General features: G+C 52.1%; 1 protein-coding gene across 15 annotated transcripts in view; it reads left to right on the plus strand.

Annotated features, from left to right (window-relative positions):
• The window catches only part of LOC106029886 (myosin-M heavy chain-like), a 48382-nt gene that overhangs the window by 24153 nt on the left and 5145 nt on the right, over positions 1-19084 (plus strand). For 8 of the 15 annotated variants that reach the window (XM_066999421.1, XM_066999417.1, XM_066999415.1 and 5 more), the window contains 7 exons: positions 2118-2236; positions 3829-5552; positions 10834-11008; positions 11775-11979; positions 12411-13033; positions 14701-14846; positions 15705-17408. In XM_066999421.1, coding sequence (XP_066855522.1) covers positions 3997-5552; positions 10834-11008; positions 11775-11979; positions 12411-13033; positions 14701-14846; positions 15705-16500 — 3501 coding nt within the window. In that variant the 5' untranslated portion in view covers positions 2118-2236; positions 3829-3996 and the 3' untranslated portion in view covers positions 16501-17408. Of the gene's footprint in view, positions 1-2117; positions 2237-3828; positions 5553-10833; positions 11009-11774; positions 11980-12410; positions 13034-14700; positions 14847-15704; positions 17409-18037; positions 18137-19084 lie in introns of those variants that run through there. The other 7 variants (XR_010832349.1, XR_010832346.1, XR_010832347.1 and 4 more) reach the window with 4 other exon arrangements.

Raw genomic sequence — 19084 nt, forward strand, 5'->3', positions numbered from 1 at the left:
GCACGGTGTCTTGGAGGACTGCGGGACGAGAAGAAGGCCCTGGCTTTGGGGCAGCGTGGACAGGGCAGCCAGGAAGCAGCCAGCTGGGTAAATGAAGGAGTGCAGCACCAAGCCGCAGTGCTCGGGTACACCGGGGAGCAGCAAAGGACTGGGAGTCGCAGCTTGGTTTAGGTGGGAGAGGTGGAGAGGGTGCCTTGGGACTGCTGTGTACCTTTAGGAGAGGGTGAGTTAGGACCCAGGACGGGAACAGCATGTGAAGGATCAGCGTTTACGTGTCTCCTTGCCTACGCTCCTGTGAAATTTGCTGGTTTCCATCCTGGGGATCACCTGCAGGGTGCATCTATGGCTCGGAGGCGGTGGGAGGACAAGCTCTTTTATTGCGCCGCAGTTGCCAGTGTTTTTTTGATGGTAACCGTGTCGGGCTGAGCTGACTGTTCTGTGTGTATGTACGTACAGCCAGCCTGCAAGGGTGTGCTGAAAGACCACCTGTCGCTTCCCAGGCATAAGCATATACACTCAGATGGTTTCTTCTGTCTCCATCTCCCTCCCCCTTTCAACAGTGCCTAGAGCGCGCTTGTGCTAACCTTACTTCAGAGCTGAGTGTGTCACGGTGCTGTTGCTGGCCTGACAAACTCCCCCGTGTGAGCTGAAACCGCCATGCTCTGTGCCACCCGGAAGGGAGCACAGGAGAAGAAAGGGCTCGGTGTTTTGTGTTGCTGTCCTGCCCAGAGTTATCCTGGTTGCCCCTGGTGTTTCCCAGAGAGGAGTGCTGTCGTCTTGCCCACGCTCCCCTGGGCAGCAGAGGCAGCAGGCACGTCCCCAGCACGTCCCCAACATGTCCCCAGCACATCCGTGCCCCTTGGCAGGTCGCAGCCCGGCAGCAGCTGACCGTGTGCTCAGACTGAACACAGCTACCTGACACGGTGCGCACAGCCGTCAGGGTGCTGACACGGGGGGACGGGCAGATTGGAAGAGTTCAGGAGGAAGAAGGTGGCTCTTTCGGGGATGGAGCAGGAGGACAGGCCGGTGCTCCTGCCCGAGCTGGCTGTGTGAGGGCTCCACAGCTGTCTGCCAGGCGTGAGGCCAGGGCTCGCCTGTCTCTGAGGCTCCTGCTGTGTGCTGAGCCGCGAGCTGCAGCCACGTGAACCTGTTCTTCTGAGCTCTCCTGAGAGTATCAAAGGGACTTTTTGTGCTTGGAGTGTTTTATTAGGGCAAAAAGTCACGTTTTTAGAGAAAGAAAACTCATCTGGGTGACAAAGATTAAAATAAATGGTTTGGAAACAAAATTCCCCTCTTCCTCCACTTAATCCTGTCATTTCTGGTGCCTGCCTGTGTGTCAGCAAGCTCGGCGCAGCCTCCTCTGGACGGTCTCTATCTCCTGCCATCTCTCACATGCATCTCTGTCTGTCCTCTGTCTTCTCTGGTCCTCTGCTCTGCAAACCTGCCCCCGGCTCCCCTCTGCTGGCAGCAGGTCTCTCCCAGCTGCTCCTTCCCCAAAAGCAACTTCTGTCACCCCCCCCACATCTCTATCCGGAAAATCCTGCCCCGATGAAGCAGCAGCGGGCTCGCTGGTGTGGGAAATGGGCCTCTGCTCTCCTCCAGGGCGAAGGGGGGCCCTCCCCTGAGTGACAGAGGCCGGCTCCCGGCGAGGTCTGTGCCGCCCGAGCGGTGTCCTGCAGCCCGGAGGGGTCAGAGCCTTGCTGCTTCGCTCTTCCCATGGCTGCTCCTCCTCCGGCCTGTGCTCTTTCTTCCTTCCCTGGCTCACCTTTTTACACACGCGCGCACACACAGTACGGGCCCTGCGCGTGCAGCCCTGGCACCTGCCTCACGCAAGCTGTAGTTTCTCTTCAGACTTAGCTGTAAGGAGCTCGCTGCCTCAGGCAAGGACCGTTTTATTTTCAGCTCGTGCTACGGCAAGGGTAGCTTTCTCTTTCTGCTCAGTCTGAGAGCAGAGTGCAGGCAGCCCCTCGCGGCTCTGAGTCCTGCAGCTGTGACCTGATCACAGACCTGCCTGACGGGCCGTGGCGTCTCTGTCATTAGCAGCACTGACTCAGGGGAGCCCTGTTCCCTGCGCCATGCCTGGCTCTCACGTCATCTCATTCTCTCTTTCTTGACAGATCATGTTATAACCTATGATCACAGAAAGTCCTGATCCTCACGTTTCTCTGCTGTCACCTGTGGGCTCCTCCAGAGCCGCGAAGAAAGGGGAACTGCAGCCCCACCATGAGAAGACTGGGTGAGAAGTGCCTTTGACACCTTGGGGAACAGCCACACCTTAAAAGCTACTTTTAATTTTATTTGTAGAAGTTACGAAGGACTGTAATAATGTTCTTCATTCAGTGGTGATCCACTGGAGCAACTCTGCCTCCCCTCTCTGGGATTAGGTTAGACTTAGTTTCATTAATGTGGAGAAAGTGTGTCAGCCTGAACCACTGCAAGCAAGGGGTGAATCAAGCTGCCGCTGCCTGGGTGACGTAGCCTTCAGGGAGGAACAAGTCTCTTTATTCCCCACCTGGTCAAGGTGGCAGTGTACCTCCGTGGCTGGCAGCGTGCAGAGGACCCAGCCACACTACGCAGCGAAGTCTGGGCTGTAACTTATGTGGTCCTGCTTTGTTTTTCCTAAAGACCTCTTCCTGGGTGTTCAAGCTTGTTGGTTCTTGCTCGGCTTGGTATTAGATACCATTGCTCCACCATCCCAGCTCTCTGTTGCCCTTAGGAATCTCAGGCTACCCCCATATCCCTTGCCTAATCTTGCTCTCCTTTACATACGGCCCTTAATCCTTCTCTTTGCCTCTGGTTGCCAAAGGAAGGGAGTGGATGGGTCTCTAGCGAACACCGATGTCTTGTGTGACTGCTGGCAAGTCCATGAGGCCTAAATCCTTAAGGGAAATGTGGACTGCCTCCATTCAGTGTAAGTTGGCACGACGGGTTAAGAGGGCTCCTTCCACTTCCAAGGATGACTTAGACACTTAGGCCACATCCTGCTGGCTTTAACTTAAGTTTGGGGTTTTAATTCTTCACACAGCTCTGACCATGTGATTTAGTCAGGTTTCCTGGGCCTTACAATGCTGAGCAGGGGATGTAGGAACAGCCCTGGAAACCCCACTTTATTTTTTCTGGGCCTCCACCCAGCTGTAATGTGGGGTGATCATTCAGGCCTGTTTCCGGCGGGTCTGAGTGGTTTATTTACAGTCTGTGAGGTTGTAATGGTTTTATCACAGTCTGTGAGGTACCTCTGTCTCTGCGCTGGAAAGGCCTTGGGAACGCTTAGCCAGCAGTCACTCCATCGCATGCATCTTCCTGTGAAGGGCAAATCAGATCATGGCAGGGCTGCAGTGTTACTCTCAGGGACAAAATCACCACCAGTCAGCCTTCTTCTTCTTCCTTGCTACTTGAGCCTCCCAGGAGACCACGCTGTCATATCATCCTTTTGCAACCTCTTCCTCAGCCCCCACGTTCTTGTCTGCAACCCATTTGAGTTCTCTCTTGTAAACCACGCACCTCCTTCGTGCTGCTGTGGGAATAAGCTGGGCCTGCAGCAAGCAAGCCAAGTATTCATCAGAAAAGCAGTGTTATTGTGAGGGAATTGTTGAGGGTAATATAAACTTCTCCCATGTTAAAACAGGTAGTATAAGGCCCCTGCTGGCTTGGCTAGAGGTAGAAAGGGTTCCTTGCCCCGTGCCCTGTGGCTCATCTCCTAGCTATGCTGCTCCGTTTCTACCCAAGCTGTTGGTGTTTGGCTTCTGCATTCTGTGAGCAGATCTGCTGTTGCATCCTGCGAGCCATCACCAGCCCGCTTCAGTAACTCATCTTTCCTTCCATTCACAGGTCTTCTGCGCGTGGCGACTCAACCCGTGTGGGAGCTCTCTTGTGTGAGTACCCAGCAGCACACTTTGCTGTCTGGGGTCTGTGGACATTGACTGGCATCTAAGCGACACCCAGCTCCCTCCTCTCCCCCTAGAAGCCACTGTCTTAGAGCCTCCATGTGCATTTGCTATGACATACATCAGTGTTGATGAGAGACAGGAACACTGCCGGGTCTTGAGCTGCCAAAATAATCAGCTCTGTGCACAACATGGCTTAAAGGATTTTCCGGTTAGCAGCATGCATCCACTAAAGAACTTAGACACTCACATTTTTTCCGGGGACTTCCACACTCTAGACTCCTGCCACACAGGCAAGGCACCTTTGGCCAGTCCTGTGGAAAACCGGATGTATCGGAGCGTGGAGAACCTTCACTGGGCAGCAGTAGCTGACTCGGGGCTGTATTCTCACTGCCGGAGCCTGGATAACGAGATCATCTTTCGCTACAGAGGCAGCAGTCAGTGGGCAGAAGGCTGCGTGGATGTGGCCCCGGTGCGGAGCACATCGGACTCTGTGAGAAACCTTTCCCTCCGCCCTAAGCAGACATCACGATCAGCGCAGAATGTGCTGCTCCCCCCCTTTGCCAAAGTGCCTCAGTGGCTCTTCCCTTCCGCAGAGGAAAGAGCCCTACCCGGGGATGCCAAAAAAGAGCTGAAGGAGAAGCTGAGGCTGCACAGCAGTAAGGTGGCAGAGCCCAGCAAGCCACTGCGCCCGCAGGCAGCCCTGACTGAGCTGGTAGCCCAGGAGTTTTCTGAATGCCAGCTGTGCCGGCAGCACAGGAACGCTTGTGCTGTCAGCTGCTGCACGGTTTTGGTGGAACACACGGCTCTCAGGCACGGCCTCGCGGGGAGGCAGAGGTTCTGTGCTGCACACAGGACCATCAGTCCAGAAGACATCAAGCAGGAGGCTCAGAGGAGGCTGCAGCTCCGAAGGCAGAACAGCTCCCCCAACTTGCCCTTTCAGCACGCTGGGGAAAGCCCGGAGATGGCAAAATCCAGAACAGCAGAATTCCTGCAACAACGCAGTGGGGAAATAGCGACGCTGGGGCAGAGCAAGAAAGGCCGCTGCAGAGGAAGGCTCTACATCCCCACCTTCGAGGAATTCAAGCAAATGAGAAGTAAGGAGGCAAATTCATCTGCTGCAAGCAGTGAGCCAACAAAGTACTTGAATAAGGGTCTGATGGCAAACCAGACGCTGGACGAGGAGAGCAGTAAGAACACCTGTCCAGAAGCTTTGGGGACCAAAGCAGTGAATGAAGCTGCCATCGCAGAGGATGATGATGATGTGTTCCATGAAAACAACACCGCCGCTGGCTTTGCCCAATATCCAGCCACATGGGATGGTTTCAGGACGAGCAGCCCTGAGGTGAAGGAGAGAACCTTCCAGATCTCCAGCCCGGATAGATCCCCGATCCCCATTTGCTCTAGCCCTATTCCGCGATCACCTTTGCAGGCAGTAGCCATACACAAAGCTGGGCAGGAAATCTTCAGTGATGAGCAGCAGAAAGGAGAGACAAGCCAATTAAATGATGTCCTCCACCTTGCAGGGCAGTCGCTGGCTTCTGAAGCCCAGTCCTCTTGCTGTTCATCGTTGCTGTTAGAAGCCACAGACTTGTCAAGCTATGGAGCTAAACTACAAAAAATGAAGGATGAATTCATAGGTTCAGCACTGGAACTTATTAAGAAAAGGTAACACGCTCTGTGGGGTCACCTGAAAGCAGTTCCTTTGTTAAAGATCTGGTCTCTTTCCCGATATGTACGTTTAACTCCTGTAGCATAAATATGCTGTTGGCAGAGCCTTGCATCTTAGGGCCTCTGTAGCCACATAGACATGTTTTTAAGCCATCGAGCTTAAACTACATCTTTGTGTGAGGTTAAACATCAAAAAGCATTTTCATTTTGTGCACCTCAGTCCTGTCCAGACAGCAGCCATTGGTAGTCCTGATACTCAATTTCCCACCTATGTTATTTTATTCTATTTTATTTTATTTTATTTTATTTTATTTTATTTTATTTTATTTTATTTTATTTTATTTTATTTTATTTTATTTTATTCTATTCTATTCTATTCTATTCTATTCTATTCTATTCTATTCTATTTTATTTCTGAAACATTTGATAAAAGTAGAGGACAGCAGAGAGATACAAAATATGGATATGCTCCCTTAGAAGAAAACATGTGGAGTCTGCCCCAGCACTGCAGGACATGAATTCAGGTGGTGTGCATGCAGCAAAAAGCACTTTCCCTTGCTGCCTTTGTGCAGCGAACTGGCAAACTGAGGGCAGGATGGCTGCTGCGAGTCTTCCATCATGCGCTGGAGACCAGCACAGGCAGCAAGTGGAATTACCTGCAAATACTGTCCCTCTGCCAGCTTAGCCAGTGGTAAGCAGTAACAGCAAATAATCGCATTAAACCTTCCTCCCTCTTCTCCAGATGGGGCTTTTCCTTCCTCTGGGTAAGATGTTTACTAGTTGTTCTTTGTCCTGGTTTTGGACACCGCAACATTTGAACGTTGAAACATTTCCTGCTACAAAGACATGGGGATCTTTTTCCATGCAGACAGGTGGCCTGACAGGAATCAGCACCATTCGGGAAGCTAGGGATTTGGGGCAGCTCTCACTGTTTTATGGGATAGGAGTGATGGGAAAAGGAAGAGTAAGTGTTGGTGAAGTGGTTTGTTTTCACAATCTTGGCTTTCAGGACTGGCTTTACCAAGAATTCAATTTACTTGGTTCCTGGCAGCTTCCAGCATCCCCAGGTGCGGGGTGTGAAATGCCAGGGTGTCAACCTTGAGCACCGGCGTGGGATTTCTGGAATGCAGGAGCTCTGTTGCTGGACTCTGGTTTTAGAGGAGATGTTAGGGACTTCTGCATGGCAATGAGAGTCGTCTGAAGGAGCTGCTATGGAGTTGTAGCTGCCCATGTAAGCAGAGCCAGAGTGACAAGCAGAAATACTTCGGCACCTCTGTAATCCAAAGGGAAGTGAGTAGTGTCAGAGCCATAAATACTTCCTTCAGCTGTCCAGCCCAGCCTTTGAGCTAGAGCATGAAAACCTGATGAAGAAATAGATAAAAAAGTTTTGGTATGCAACCATTTTCATTGAGTAGGCTATTTTTATCACCGATGTGAAACAAAATACACAGAATAGCACAAGCTGTGAGTAAGAACATAAGAACAGCTGTCTGGGCAGATCAAAGGTTTGGCTGGTATCTAGAGCCTGAGGTGCATGCGTGGCAAGGGAAACAGGAACTGGGGAGCGCATAGAATATTTCCTCCTACTGCCTTCTCAACTTCCAAGTACTTTCTGGTCAGGGCTTTTAGGGTTTCAGTGCGGTTTCTGTGCTTTTGATATCCTCAGTAGCTCTTGTCTCTGTAAATGTGTTCGGTCTGCCTAGTTGGATTTATTGAAATAGAATTTGATGTAAATAAAATAATTCCCACCAGAATGGGAATTCATCTAAAAATGTGAATGACAGTATTAGGAAGATTGTTTCATGTCAAAGAAACACTCAGACCTATTTATTTTAGATAGTAACAACAATTATTGATAAAGGCTGTCATTTGTTAAGGATAGCAAGAGGAAAACTAATCTGTTGGCATTGCCAAAGTGGTGAGTAGTGGGAAACTCTGGTTTCCTTGGCTGGAAATTTCTCCATTTTCCGTCATTTATACCTGAGACTGTAGAGTGCTGAATATTCATTTATAACTCGAGCTGATTCTCACTGCTCGGGTAGGAGACTTCTGGTCTGGATGTTTTGGGTCCTAAATTGTGATCACTGGGGTCCAGGCTACATTTTTCCTAAGTCGTACATAAAATGAGCTGAAAGCTGGGGATTTGGTCCCATTTCCACGGGTATGGAGCTCAGCAAGAGCAAGCTTTTGATAGAGGTGTTGTGATGGAGCATCACAAAACATGACAGCTGAATTTGTCTCCTTTTTCTGATGGTTTTGTGTAAGTGTTACAGTTTTACAAATCGCTTTGGTCTGGTAAGTTAATTGCCTCCCTAGTAATTTGTAGTTACTTATTGAAGACTCGTTTAAGTGGCTTACTATTTTTGCAATGAACATTTGATTTTCAGCTTTGGAATTATGGCAGCTTTCATCCCCTCCTAGGTCACTGGGTACCTTTAACTTAGGTTGTAGTCCTGGGCAAGAGGGGATGTAAGCAGCAAAGAGCGCAGGATAAGGATCTGCAAGGACTGGGAGTTCCTGCCTGTGAAATGGGGGGGGCAAAGCAACAACAAAAACCTGCACAAGGAAGCAAAGGACATGACTAAGAAAGGAGCTTCTTGAAAAGAGGGATGAGGGTGTATTTGGGATGACCCGGGGATGGTGAGTACGGTAACAGCTTCCCGTAGCGCAGGACTCCGAGTCGGGAAGGCAGGCGCCAGTGGAGAAAGAGTGGACAAAAATGTTTCTGTTAGTCAGAAAGAGTAAGGAATGTGTGGAAGAAGCTGAGGACTATGGGCCTGGATAACGAGGCAACCATAACGAGTCACATAGAGACTGGGAGGCTTCCAGTTGGACAGCACAGGCACAGTGCCTCTGCTCCCACGAGATTCAGAGGTGATGGCCCTGAGGTGTCAAAGGACATTCAGAAAGACCCCGTCCTCCCCGTGCTGGCCCAAGCACATCCCTTTTGGAGAGAACAGGGAAAACTGACAGCATCTGCAGCCAGGTAACTCCAGTAAGTGGTTTGTTCACACGAAAGGAAACATGCCAGAGAGTCCAGTGGTTTCAGCACAGACATATATCTCGTTGTCCTTACATCACTGCTAGGGGCAGGAGGCAGCAAATCCTGGAGTGGCATTAGGTGTGACAATTCAGCGCCCAAGCAGCCGGGATCCTCACAAGCAGGTAACTGTGGCTGGCTGAGAGGGGCGCTGGCCTTGGGGAGGAGCAGAGCAAACGTTAGGAAGTACACAGGGAGCACAGCAAGTTGCTGGGTGAACACGGTGAAAGGAGGGAGAAATGAGAAGATGAAGATTCCTGGAGATGTAAAAGAAACGGTGCTCTAAAACTGGGGGTAAACTCAGTTTACCCCCCCGTCTAGGTGATGTAAGGGGTATGAAAAAGCAGCGTGTTTAGCTCAGCCTTGAGGTTTGAATCAGGAGAGACTGTTGCAGACTGGAAGGAGGAAAGCTGGCACCAACAAGGGTCTGGCTAGGGAGGGACAGCCATGGGGAGAAATGCACAGAGGAGGGAAAGGAAGTCTGAGGGAGCAAGGCCAGGAAAGGGGCAACATCTATCTTGGCCGGCCAGCCGGTCACTGAAGGACAGTAACAATGACAAAGGGAAGCTCAGCGTCTCCCTGAGAGCATGGTGTGTGTGCTGAGGGCAGTGTGATCAAGAGGAGAAGATAATATTCCAGTTCTGAGCATTGCTACTGGGCTTGGATACACCCCGTTGCCTCTCGGTGCCTCGGCGCGTTCCTTGCCTTTTGCCTGTTTCATCCAGAAGCCGTTTGAGCAGAGCAGGTTTGGGGCTCTGCCTTCCCTCCTTCCGCTGGGCCCTGCTGAACTCCTCGTACTTTACCCAGATCAGTGAAACCGTCACTGGCTGGGGATTAGCTCAGCAAGAGCTAAAAGCCCTCAGCCTGCTGCTAGCACCATGCTTCATCTTCTGAAGCTGGTAAATCTTCCCATGGTGTCAGCTGGGACCTGGAAGGGAGAGGTGGAGGGAGCTGAAAAAGCATCAGCTGCAAAGTTGCAAACCAACTTTGTTGGCCTGACAACAGAGCCAGCTTGTGTTCTGGGAGATTTGTTCCCTCTTCGGTGGTTTCAGTGCTGGCGGATGGCTTGTTGTCAGAGCCAGCTGCCATTCGCTGTAAGGAAGCGCCCATCTGTCTCGTGTGTGTGCCTGTAGCTGGCGGGGTTGGAATTGCACATTAGCAGTGTGACCTACCAGCATCAGTTCACAAGTGACACCTTTTAAACGAACCAGATTTTATCACAGGATAAATTTATCACTCGTAAGCATGAAATACATGCGTGACCTGAAATACGTCTCAGACACTGGCTTCTTCCATGTACAAGCATCCCCATCCAGTCCTGACAACCTTCCTTTGTAAAGGAAGCCAAGCCCATAAAAATTAAGTAAGCCCGCAATGAAAAAAGAAAAATCTTTCGACCATTTTCATTATGCATGGAAGAAAGGTGTCTCTGGGAGACTCAGAAAAAAAAAAGAGTCGCAAGTTGCGTCACAAACTGCACCCTGTCAACTGCTCTGTCAAGTCAGTGGTTTTGCACCAGACTGTGTCTGTCTGGAGAGGTGTTATCTGCAGGGAGGGGAACGTGGGGCTGGAACGGGCTGCCTGGAGCAGCCAGGCCAGGCCCTTGTTACCAGCAGGCAGCTGTGACTAAGAGCACCCCGGGACTGCCAAGTCAGGCTGCCAGCCTGCCAGTCATTTCGGGACTCTTAAACGCACCAAAAGTCCTGATCAGTGAAAGCACAGGGAATCTTCCCGGTGGTTTCAGCAGGCTTGGGATCATATGAGATGAAGAACAGAGGGAAAGCTCCTTTAATCCCCTAATCCTTTCAAGGCATTGTGGTTTCCAGCAGGTGATTTTCTTCCACATGAGCAGGATGGTTTCTGTGTTGACAACATCTCTTTAAATAGCAGGAAACACAGATACAGCCTACTTAAAATGCTTTTTTGCTGGCCCCTTTGGGAGAAGTTCATCTTTTATGGGCATAAAAATGTCGTGCGAACACCTGAGACTTGATATTCCAGACGGATGCTGACACGAGTGCCATTACCCATTTGCTCTGCTGTAACAGGGCTGTGTTCAGAGCCCCTGAAACGCAGGCACAGACATCCATGCCAGCCAGCCTAGGCTCCTGCCTGAACTTCCCCTGAACTGCTGTGGCTGCCTGGTCAGACCTGGGCTTTCTGCTCAGTCTCATCTAGGTCAGGAGCGGCAGGTGAACCGCGTACGTGACGTTCATCAGCTTGCTTCTTCCCCTGCAGCTGCAATGCTGAGACTGCTGCCAAATCCCCCTCCAAGGGACAGTGTGATCTGAAGAAAGACGATCTCCCACCTGCGGAGGACAGCCAGCAACCCACAGCGATGTCCATGGCAACAGAGGCCTGGGAGGAGAAGCCAAGCAGTGAGACATCCAGCGACGCTCCACCTGCAGGGAATGTAAGGGAGAGAAAATCACCTCTCACCTTGTGCGTTTGTTTAGGATTTTTTCTTGTCAGAAGCTCTGGAGGATCCCTTTGCTATAGGAACTGGGCAGCCTGGGATCTGAAACCACACCAACTCCCACAAGCAGTTAAAGTCTGTTAGCAGGATTTCTAATGCCTTTTTTATTACAGTTAATGAGACAGGAGTCAGTTGTGTGCCCCTGCTGATCTGCCACTGCATCTCTTGCAGGCAGTTCAGCAATAACCCCTTGGTGGCTTTCACTGTGCCACCAGCCCCCACTGCTGCAGTGCCCAGAGGACCAGCCAGGCTCCTTCTTTAGTCCCGGCTTCATCCAGTCACTAATGTAGGTGAGGCTTTAAAGGCTGGAGTTCGTGAACCAGCAGCTCTGAGACATTCCCAGAACAGAAGCAACCTAGGTCAGATCCGTGGGGGACAGGCTCCGTCACTCCTTTAGGGCCTTAGCCAGGGCAGTGCTGTTCACCTCCTCACGCTTATCTGACAGCTGTGATGCAGCCACCCCTGAGCCACTGCACCCACAGCTCCACCACTGCAGAGAGAGAGGGGTCCTTGCTGCTGGGACTGAGCAAGATGGAGGGACCTCAGGGGACAGATTTCTTTCTGATCATGTAGCAGAGCTGCATTTACAACCCCCCCGCAAATAATTGCCTTTTTCCTCCTTTGGAAACCAAAATCCAGTAGCTGCAAAGCAGACGTTGCTCTGACCACTGCGTTGCTCCCAACCCACTTGCCTTTCTTGCAGACCTCCAGTCCCGGCTGCCGCCGATCCAGCTCCGACATCGTCCATGAGAGCACGAGCGGCGCCAAGGCCCAGCGGGAGTGCCGGCTGCGGCCGCACTTCAGTGACCCCATGCCGACAGACTCGGTGAAGAGGAAGCAGCTGGAGCTGAAGATCGCAGCAGCAGCGCGGCAGCATGCGCAGAAGCGCCGGCAGGAGCGAGACTACGGTACCCACATTGTGCACTCTCAGGGGGATGGATGATGGGCCAGGTGCTGAGCCCTGCTGTGCTGGTGTAAATATGAAGTAATTCTGCTGACCTGTGGCAGGGAAGCAATATGGATTTAACCCCGGTGTGCAAGAAATCAGGATCTGCTCTGCTGTGTCTCTGTCCCTGCCTGACAGATGGCAGGGGGAGAGAGCCCAAATGAGGTCTCAGGTACGGGCACTGCAGGGATGACGGGCCCCGGGCTTCACCTGGGTGCCTTTACTTCTGCTTCCCACCCCCTAACTTTCCAGCAGCAAACAAGGAGCGGAGGCAGCCAGCAGCCCTGCTTTCATCAGGTCTCCCTGCCAGGGTTCGTGCTGCTCGTGGCTGTGCCACACTGGGCTCCCCGGGTGCAGCTGGCGGTGCCTGTAATGGTTTCTGTCTCTCCTCAGGTCCCGTGGTAGCAAAAGCCAACCTCGGCCACGGCGGCAGCTTCGACGAGACTCGCCGCGCCCCGCGTGGCTCCCTCCGCTCCCGGCACCACTGGAGCAACGTCAGCAGCCTGAGCACGGACAGCGGGATCGTTGGCGTGAACGACGTCCGCGACGACCTGGATCCCGGCGAGGCCGCCCGGACCAAGTCAGCAGAGGTGGAGCGGGCAGACAGCGGCATTGGGCAGACGTCGGCCAGGAAGTGGAGGAGCAGGGCATCTGAAACGCTGAGCTCCCTGCAGGCCTGGGAAGCCCACCGACCCTGTACCGACTGTGGAGAAAGGGACCTCCCGGTGGAGACGGACGTGCAGAACTGCAATCAGCGGCGGGCCGACCTCTGCGAGAAGTGCCGCAAGCGCAGGACGGAGCGCAAGGAGTCTGTGCTGGAGTTTGTCAACACGGAGGCCAGTTACGGAGAGGACCTGCGCATCATCAAAGAGGAATTCTACCTCCCCATGCAAGCGGCTGGGCTGCTGAGTCAAGAGCAGCTCCTCGGCATCTTCAGCAACATTCAGGAGCTCATCGACCTCAACGAGAACTTCCTGGAGATCCTTCAGGAAGAGATCGATCAGGCCTTTGACCAGGTATGGCGCCTGCGTGCTCTGCAAGCAGACCGGGCAGACAGGAATAGGTTTTGTATTAGGAAGGCAGCGCAGCTGGAGCAGGGGAACTGGGAGGTAGGACTCCTGGGTTCTGGTCACCTGCCCAGTCTCTCGCTCCCTCAGCTGTTGTAAACCAGTGATTTCAGTGGGTCTGTGCCAGGTCGTAGCTGCTGGCCTCACCCCTCCGCTGTGGTAACGCCACCGACTTCAGCAGGCCATCAGCCCTTTATCCCACCAGCAGGACCTGTCTGTCCCATTCCCAGAGTTAGCTTTAAGCCACCCAGCTTGGACACTTGTAAGCGTGACCATGGGGGCATAGAGCTCAGCTTGGTCTGGCTGCCAGAGGGGTGTGGGGGACCAAGCTTGCAGGCCACGCTCTTACCCAACCGTGAGCTGGCTTGGGGTTGCAGGTCATTGCAGCTCGCCTCTGGGCTGGCTGCAGGGCCAGGCAGCACAGGCTGCTCCCTGCTCCGGAGGCAATCTGCACTTACAGCTCTGCGTGCCAGTTGCTTCTACTGATGCACTCTGCCTTGCACTTAAGACTCTCCTATCACAACAGCGTAGTGGGCAGAGAAATGTAAGTAAGTTTTTAGAACAGCAGACAGTTGCTGCAAAGGACACACAAACAGCTCCACGCCCTCCTTTCTTTGAGAAACCAAAACCCACTCGTTGCTTTATCAGTTTCACCAGGATGTTTGTTTGCTAGGAAACACATCCCTCCTCCCCTGTGAAACCCCGCATGTCAGACTGAGAAACGCATCTCAGAAGCTGACAGCCTCTCGTGCACCTGGCACAGTGAAGGGAGATGTGCACTGCGGTTGTGATGTCCCCCGTGAATAATTTCTTGAGACAGTGGCTTCTGCAACAGCTGTAGGTTTCCCTGCCTCCTCCTCCAGTCCTTTGCAGGACTCCTCCTGACCCTTTGCAGTCAAAGCCCAGGACTGCATCAAAAAAACAGAGAAGTGCTCCCTCTCTTGCTGCCGAAACGAGTAGTAATTGCCGAGTGTGTCAGCATGCACCTCGACAAAGCTAAGAGCGTTGTGTGCCACCAGGTTCTCGTATTTCCAATTAGTCTGGAAGTTGAAGAGCAATTTACCATGAAATTTATTTTTCACTTAGGCACCGAAGTAGCCAGTAAGAGCACATCTAAAGGAGATCCTGCTTCCCAGCCAGCCCAGTTGCTCAGAACAAGTGCAGAAGTTGCTAAGTGCCACGTCTGTTGCCTGAGTTACATGCTGCCCCTGCCCGTTTGAACCTAAACCCTCTCTGTTAATCTGTGCACTGCTGCATTACCCTTGTGGCAGACCTGCTGGCCAGAAGGGCCCCAGAAGACCCTCCTGCCTAGCAGGCTCACTCCAGCCTTCGAGCCCCTGCTCTGGTGAGCTGTCCGAGCCCGCAGAAGCGGAGAAGACATCTCTTTATGTGTAGAAGGGCAGGCGTTAGAGCAGCTTTCCTTCCCCTCCTCACACACTCACCCCCAGACCTGCAGGGACTGCCTTTCCACCAGAAGGGGGGAGCCCAGTCGGTGTCCTGTTGGTCTGGCGCCCAGCAGACCCTGCGGTACGGCGATGCTGGTAGGGCTGAACGCAGGCTGTGCGCTTGTGCCTCTCCCGAGCTAACCCAGCAGGGGCTGTGTTGCGTGCTTGCAGGGGGATGACGACCTGATGACCGTGTGCATCGGTGAAATATTTCTGGAGTTCGTCAACATGCTGCCAGCCTTCCAGACCTACTGTCTTCAGCAGTCCTCCTCTGTGAACATGCTCAATGCGCTGGAGAAGGAGAAAGAGCTGCTCAGGTGAGAGGAGGGCTGAGTGAGTGTTCTTTGGGGCTCTGAGGACAGAAGAGCACCAGGCTGAGGGCAAAGCCTTTGTCAGCTCAGCTAGATCCCAGTTTTGCTGCTAATGTTCTTCAGTGATGAGCTGCTCTGTCTTAGGGTGGGGAGCATGCTTCAGGCTCCCAAATATGTTCAGCCCTTGGTATCTTCGCTGAGGCGGTCTCTGTAGTTGGTCTCCAGCTCTATCCTGTATTTTGTGGTCCCAGGGTTTGCCCACTGACCACGGGGCTGAACTTTCACTAAATAACGTCAAGCTGAGAGCAGCTCTCACCTGAGCGGGGTTTGGATTCCCGCTGGGGAAAGCCACTGCGTGAAGCGTGCATGAATCTTGAATCGTGTCCCATTCCTAGCCCCAGCCCGTTGGGCCAAGTTGGGCGAGTCACTTCTCCGTTTCCACTGCAACAGCTATAAAATGATGACGGTGCCAAATTCCTGTTTAGAGAGCTTTGTAATCGAGTGATGAAAGGACCTACAAATGTATCTAACCTGATAAAAGCTGATGTGCCTGCCTCGGGCCTACCTCAGTGTGCGCCACGGAAAGATCACACCCTCACTCCTCACTGCTCTACAGTGATTGCTTAGGAGACTGCTAGGATGTTACGTGATAGTGTTCCAGGCCCCTTTTTTTCTGAACACAGCTGCAGAAATGGTTAATTTTTGACAGGACAGAATTCACAAGGCTATTAAAACCGGAGGGGGGCAGGCGGGGGCTGCAGTGCTCAGCAGCTGTCAGCATCCCCCTGTTCATTTGCATTTAGGATTGCAGCATCTGCTGGCAAAACAGCCGCCGTTTCATTCCCTCTCCTTAAATCCCTGCAGGATATTCCTCAACGTGTCCCAGAACGATAACACGGCACTGCGACGGATGAACCTGCGCTCCTTTCTGATGGCCCCGCTGCAGAGGGTCACCAAGTACCCGCTGCTGCTCAGCAGAATCATCAAGGCCACCACCGAGTACCACCCGGACCACGGCAGCCTGCGGGAGGCCAAGAGCCGCATCGAGTCCCACCTGGAGCACATCAACATGAAAACCAAGCAGGAGGGGAACACGTGGACCCTCCGCTCCTTTCGCCAGGACAGCAAGAAGAAGAGGGAGGTCATCAACATCGAAATGAGAGAAACCGCCCTCAAAACGGTGGGATGGCTGCGGGAGGAAACACGCTTTGTGATGGAGGGGGCTCTGCAGCTGGCCCAGCCCCCCGACGGCCAGTGGGTGAAGAAAGGCAGCAAGACCCTCAAGTTCCAAAACATGCAGGTCCTCCTGCTGGTCAACATGAAGCGCGTGTCCGAGTCCAGCCTGGAGCTAGCTGAGGCAGGGCCCGTGAAGGACGCCGTGCTGGTGCTCATCAGGGACAAAAACAATGGCAAGTTCCATTTGCTCAGGGAGCCCTTGAGGCTGAGTAATTGCATCGTCTCCACCGATCCCGACTGTGATGACACTTTTGAACTCATTGAGATCAGGCGGGAGGCGTTTGTGTTCCGGGACAGCGACCGGGCACGGACTCACCACTGGTTCAGGCAGATCAGGCGCTACTCGAGGGAGCTGGGCTCCTGGAAGAAGCGGCGCAACGCGCTGCCCAACATCATGATCAGCACCCCTCACACCCGGCCCTGAGTCCTGCGCGGGCAGCACGCGGGGAGGCTCGGCCTGGGAGCCTCGGCGGCTTCAACTTGCTCCACTCCGTGGACGACACAGAAAGGAGCCTGACCCAGGAAGACTTGTAGCTCCTGCCCAGCAGCACTGGAACCGAGTGTTACGGCCTAATCCTCGTCTCCAGCCTCAGGACTCCCGTCCTGCTCGTGGCTGATGGACCTGCACGGAGGGGCTTCTCTCGAGGAGCAGGCCCCTGGAAGAAAATACTGAGTTTTACTTGTTAATATTGCACTGCGGGAGAATGATGTGTGATGCTTGCATTTGCATGGATTCTGTTGAAAGCCAGTCTCGACAACATGAGAGAGGTTTCCACCATTGACTATATTTCATCAGCATTAGGTAAAGTCAGGGTTAAAATTAGGTGCAGTATTATGCAGCAGAGGCGGAAAGTTGGAGAAAATGTTTTCCACCACTGCTCCCCTAAGGACTATATTTCATTTTTCACCTTTGTATGTTCTGTCAAAATACTTGTTAAAAAAGAAAGGTCTTTCATCTTTAATCCAAATCAAGTATGTATCAGTTTGCTCAGATTCAGCTGCATGCACACAGCAAACAAAAAAAATCAGACAAGAATAAAAGGAATTCTTGCTTTCTCACACATGCACCCCAAATACATCTAGAACCTGTGGACGAGCAGTATGCCCCCACTGGAAGTCTGTTATTTAACCGACTTAGAGACTGGAACGTAGCACTGCATCTGAAATGTCTCAGAAATGTATGTAAATATCTCCCTGCTACCACCAATAGTGAGCTTAAGATGCAATTATTTAAATGATGTAATCTAGTGTATTTCAAAATTTAATTGAAAGGAACAATTTACATTGTATTGTAGAGTAACATAAAAGGTTTTAATAATTATGTTTCAATGACTTTAGGTGGGTATTTTTTTTTTTAAATATTTGGGTTAATTTGTTTTCTGGAGTAGATATTTCATTTAGTGCGGGTGGCATTCAGGGGAACAATGTGCCTATGTCTGTTCTTTGGATCCCCTGAACAGAATTCAGGGGGTAGTCCTAATGAAACTGGGAGAATGGTGCAGCCCTGCTACCCTTAATTGTCACCGGACAACAATCGGCTGGCACAAAACGTTACGTCCTGGCTGCAGTCCCGCCAGGGCAGGGCAGGCCCCAGCGCAGGAGAAGCCAGAGCTGAAACTGAGACCACAAAGCGCTCCCCTGTAAGGCCCGGCCTCTCTCAGCTCCTCAGCAGCAAAATTACTTGAAGCTGAACAATGGTAAAAAGGCAGAAAGGTTCTAACCTTTTCAGCCTGACATTCCCACTGCCTGTGGCCTTGTGATTACGAGTTCAGCAAAATGTCATGCCGTGACTTACGCAGCAAAGGCCAGATTACAGGCCGAGAGGCTAAATTAAAGGAGCCTGAATTTTGGTTGGCGGATCTCAGAGAACAATCATCTGTAAACGTTCACTGAGATCATCCCTGGGGTAAAGACAAAACCAGTCAGTACTAATCACTATCAACAAAACATTTCTGTTACAGGAGGATTCACGCTGGGAACGTATTGGTGTATTTCTCCAGAGATCAGCTAGCACCAGCGAGCCCACAGGCGAAGGCAGACAGAGGCAGACCTTTGTGGAGGTAGCCCTAGTCCTGTAAGGTCACCGCCAACCCAACACCAAACCGTATCCCCGTTCTTTGTCCCTCCGCCACAGCAGCTGGGGCTTGTTATATGCTGCTCCAGACCCCGAGTCAGACACGGTCAGTGCAACGTGCTTACTGGCTGCATTTCCTCGTCATCTTCAGTGCTTCCTTTTGTCCTTGAGGAAACAGGAGTTTCCACATCATCCGGAGGCTTTGCAAGCACGTACCCAAGATGAGGGTGGCAGCACACAGCTGAGCGCCGTAGCGAGCGGCAGCTGGCAAAACGCCTGCCAGGGCAGCCGCCTGGCTCCCTCGAGTGACTCGGAGCCCCCCCAGCTATTTCTAGTTGTTAGACAACAAATTGTTTGTTCCCCAAAATACGCACTGAACGGCCAGAGAATAGCACAGATAGCTTTTATGATTTGTTGTTTTTCAAATGAATTGTCACATAAGCAGAGAAGCTGCTGGAGGAAGATTTCGCTGAGGCTCTCCTGACAGCTCCGCATCTAGCAGCCTTCCAGCTCCTCTCCCACGCCAGGCACAAAGCAACAACTTGTTGCACCTTCCTTTTCTCTCCCAGATCAAAAGGGCGCAGCTGCCTTCTCTTCATTCCCTCCAATGGCAGTCGTGTTAAGAGAAGACATAAGCACAGTAACTAATAATTTATCCAAACAGCAAGTGGCTTTCATAGCCACAGAAAGCTGCTCCTTTCTGGGAAGTTTTCAATTACTTTCCAGCACCATGGTTTTCTCCACTCCAATTCACAATCAAAACCAGCCGTGAGCTGTTTGCACGGTCGTACCTTTATATCGAGATATCTCCAGTCACCCAGGCTGTTCCAAAAGGTTAGAGAACAATAAGTAGATGTAAGAGGTCTGCTTTTTAGCATCAATCTTGCATTTGGATGATTGTTCAGTTTTTCAGATGCTGGGTTCTTCTAGGTAT

This window comes from Anser cygnoides, chromosome 6 (assembly GCF_040182565.1).
Source record: "Anser cygnoides isolate HZ-2024a breed goose chromosome 6, Taihu_goose_T2T_genome, whole genome shotgun sequence".
In the NCBI taxonomy this organism is placed as follows: Eukaryota; Metazoa; Chordata; class Aves; order Anseriformes; family Anatidae; genus Anser; species Anser cygnoides.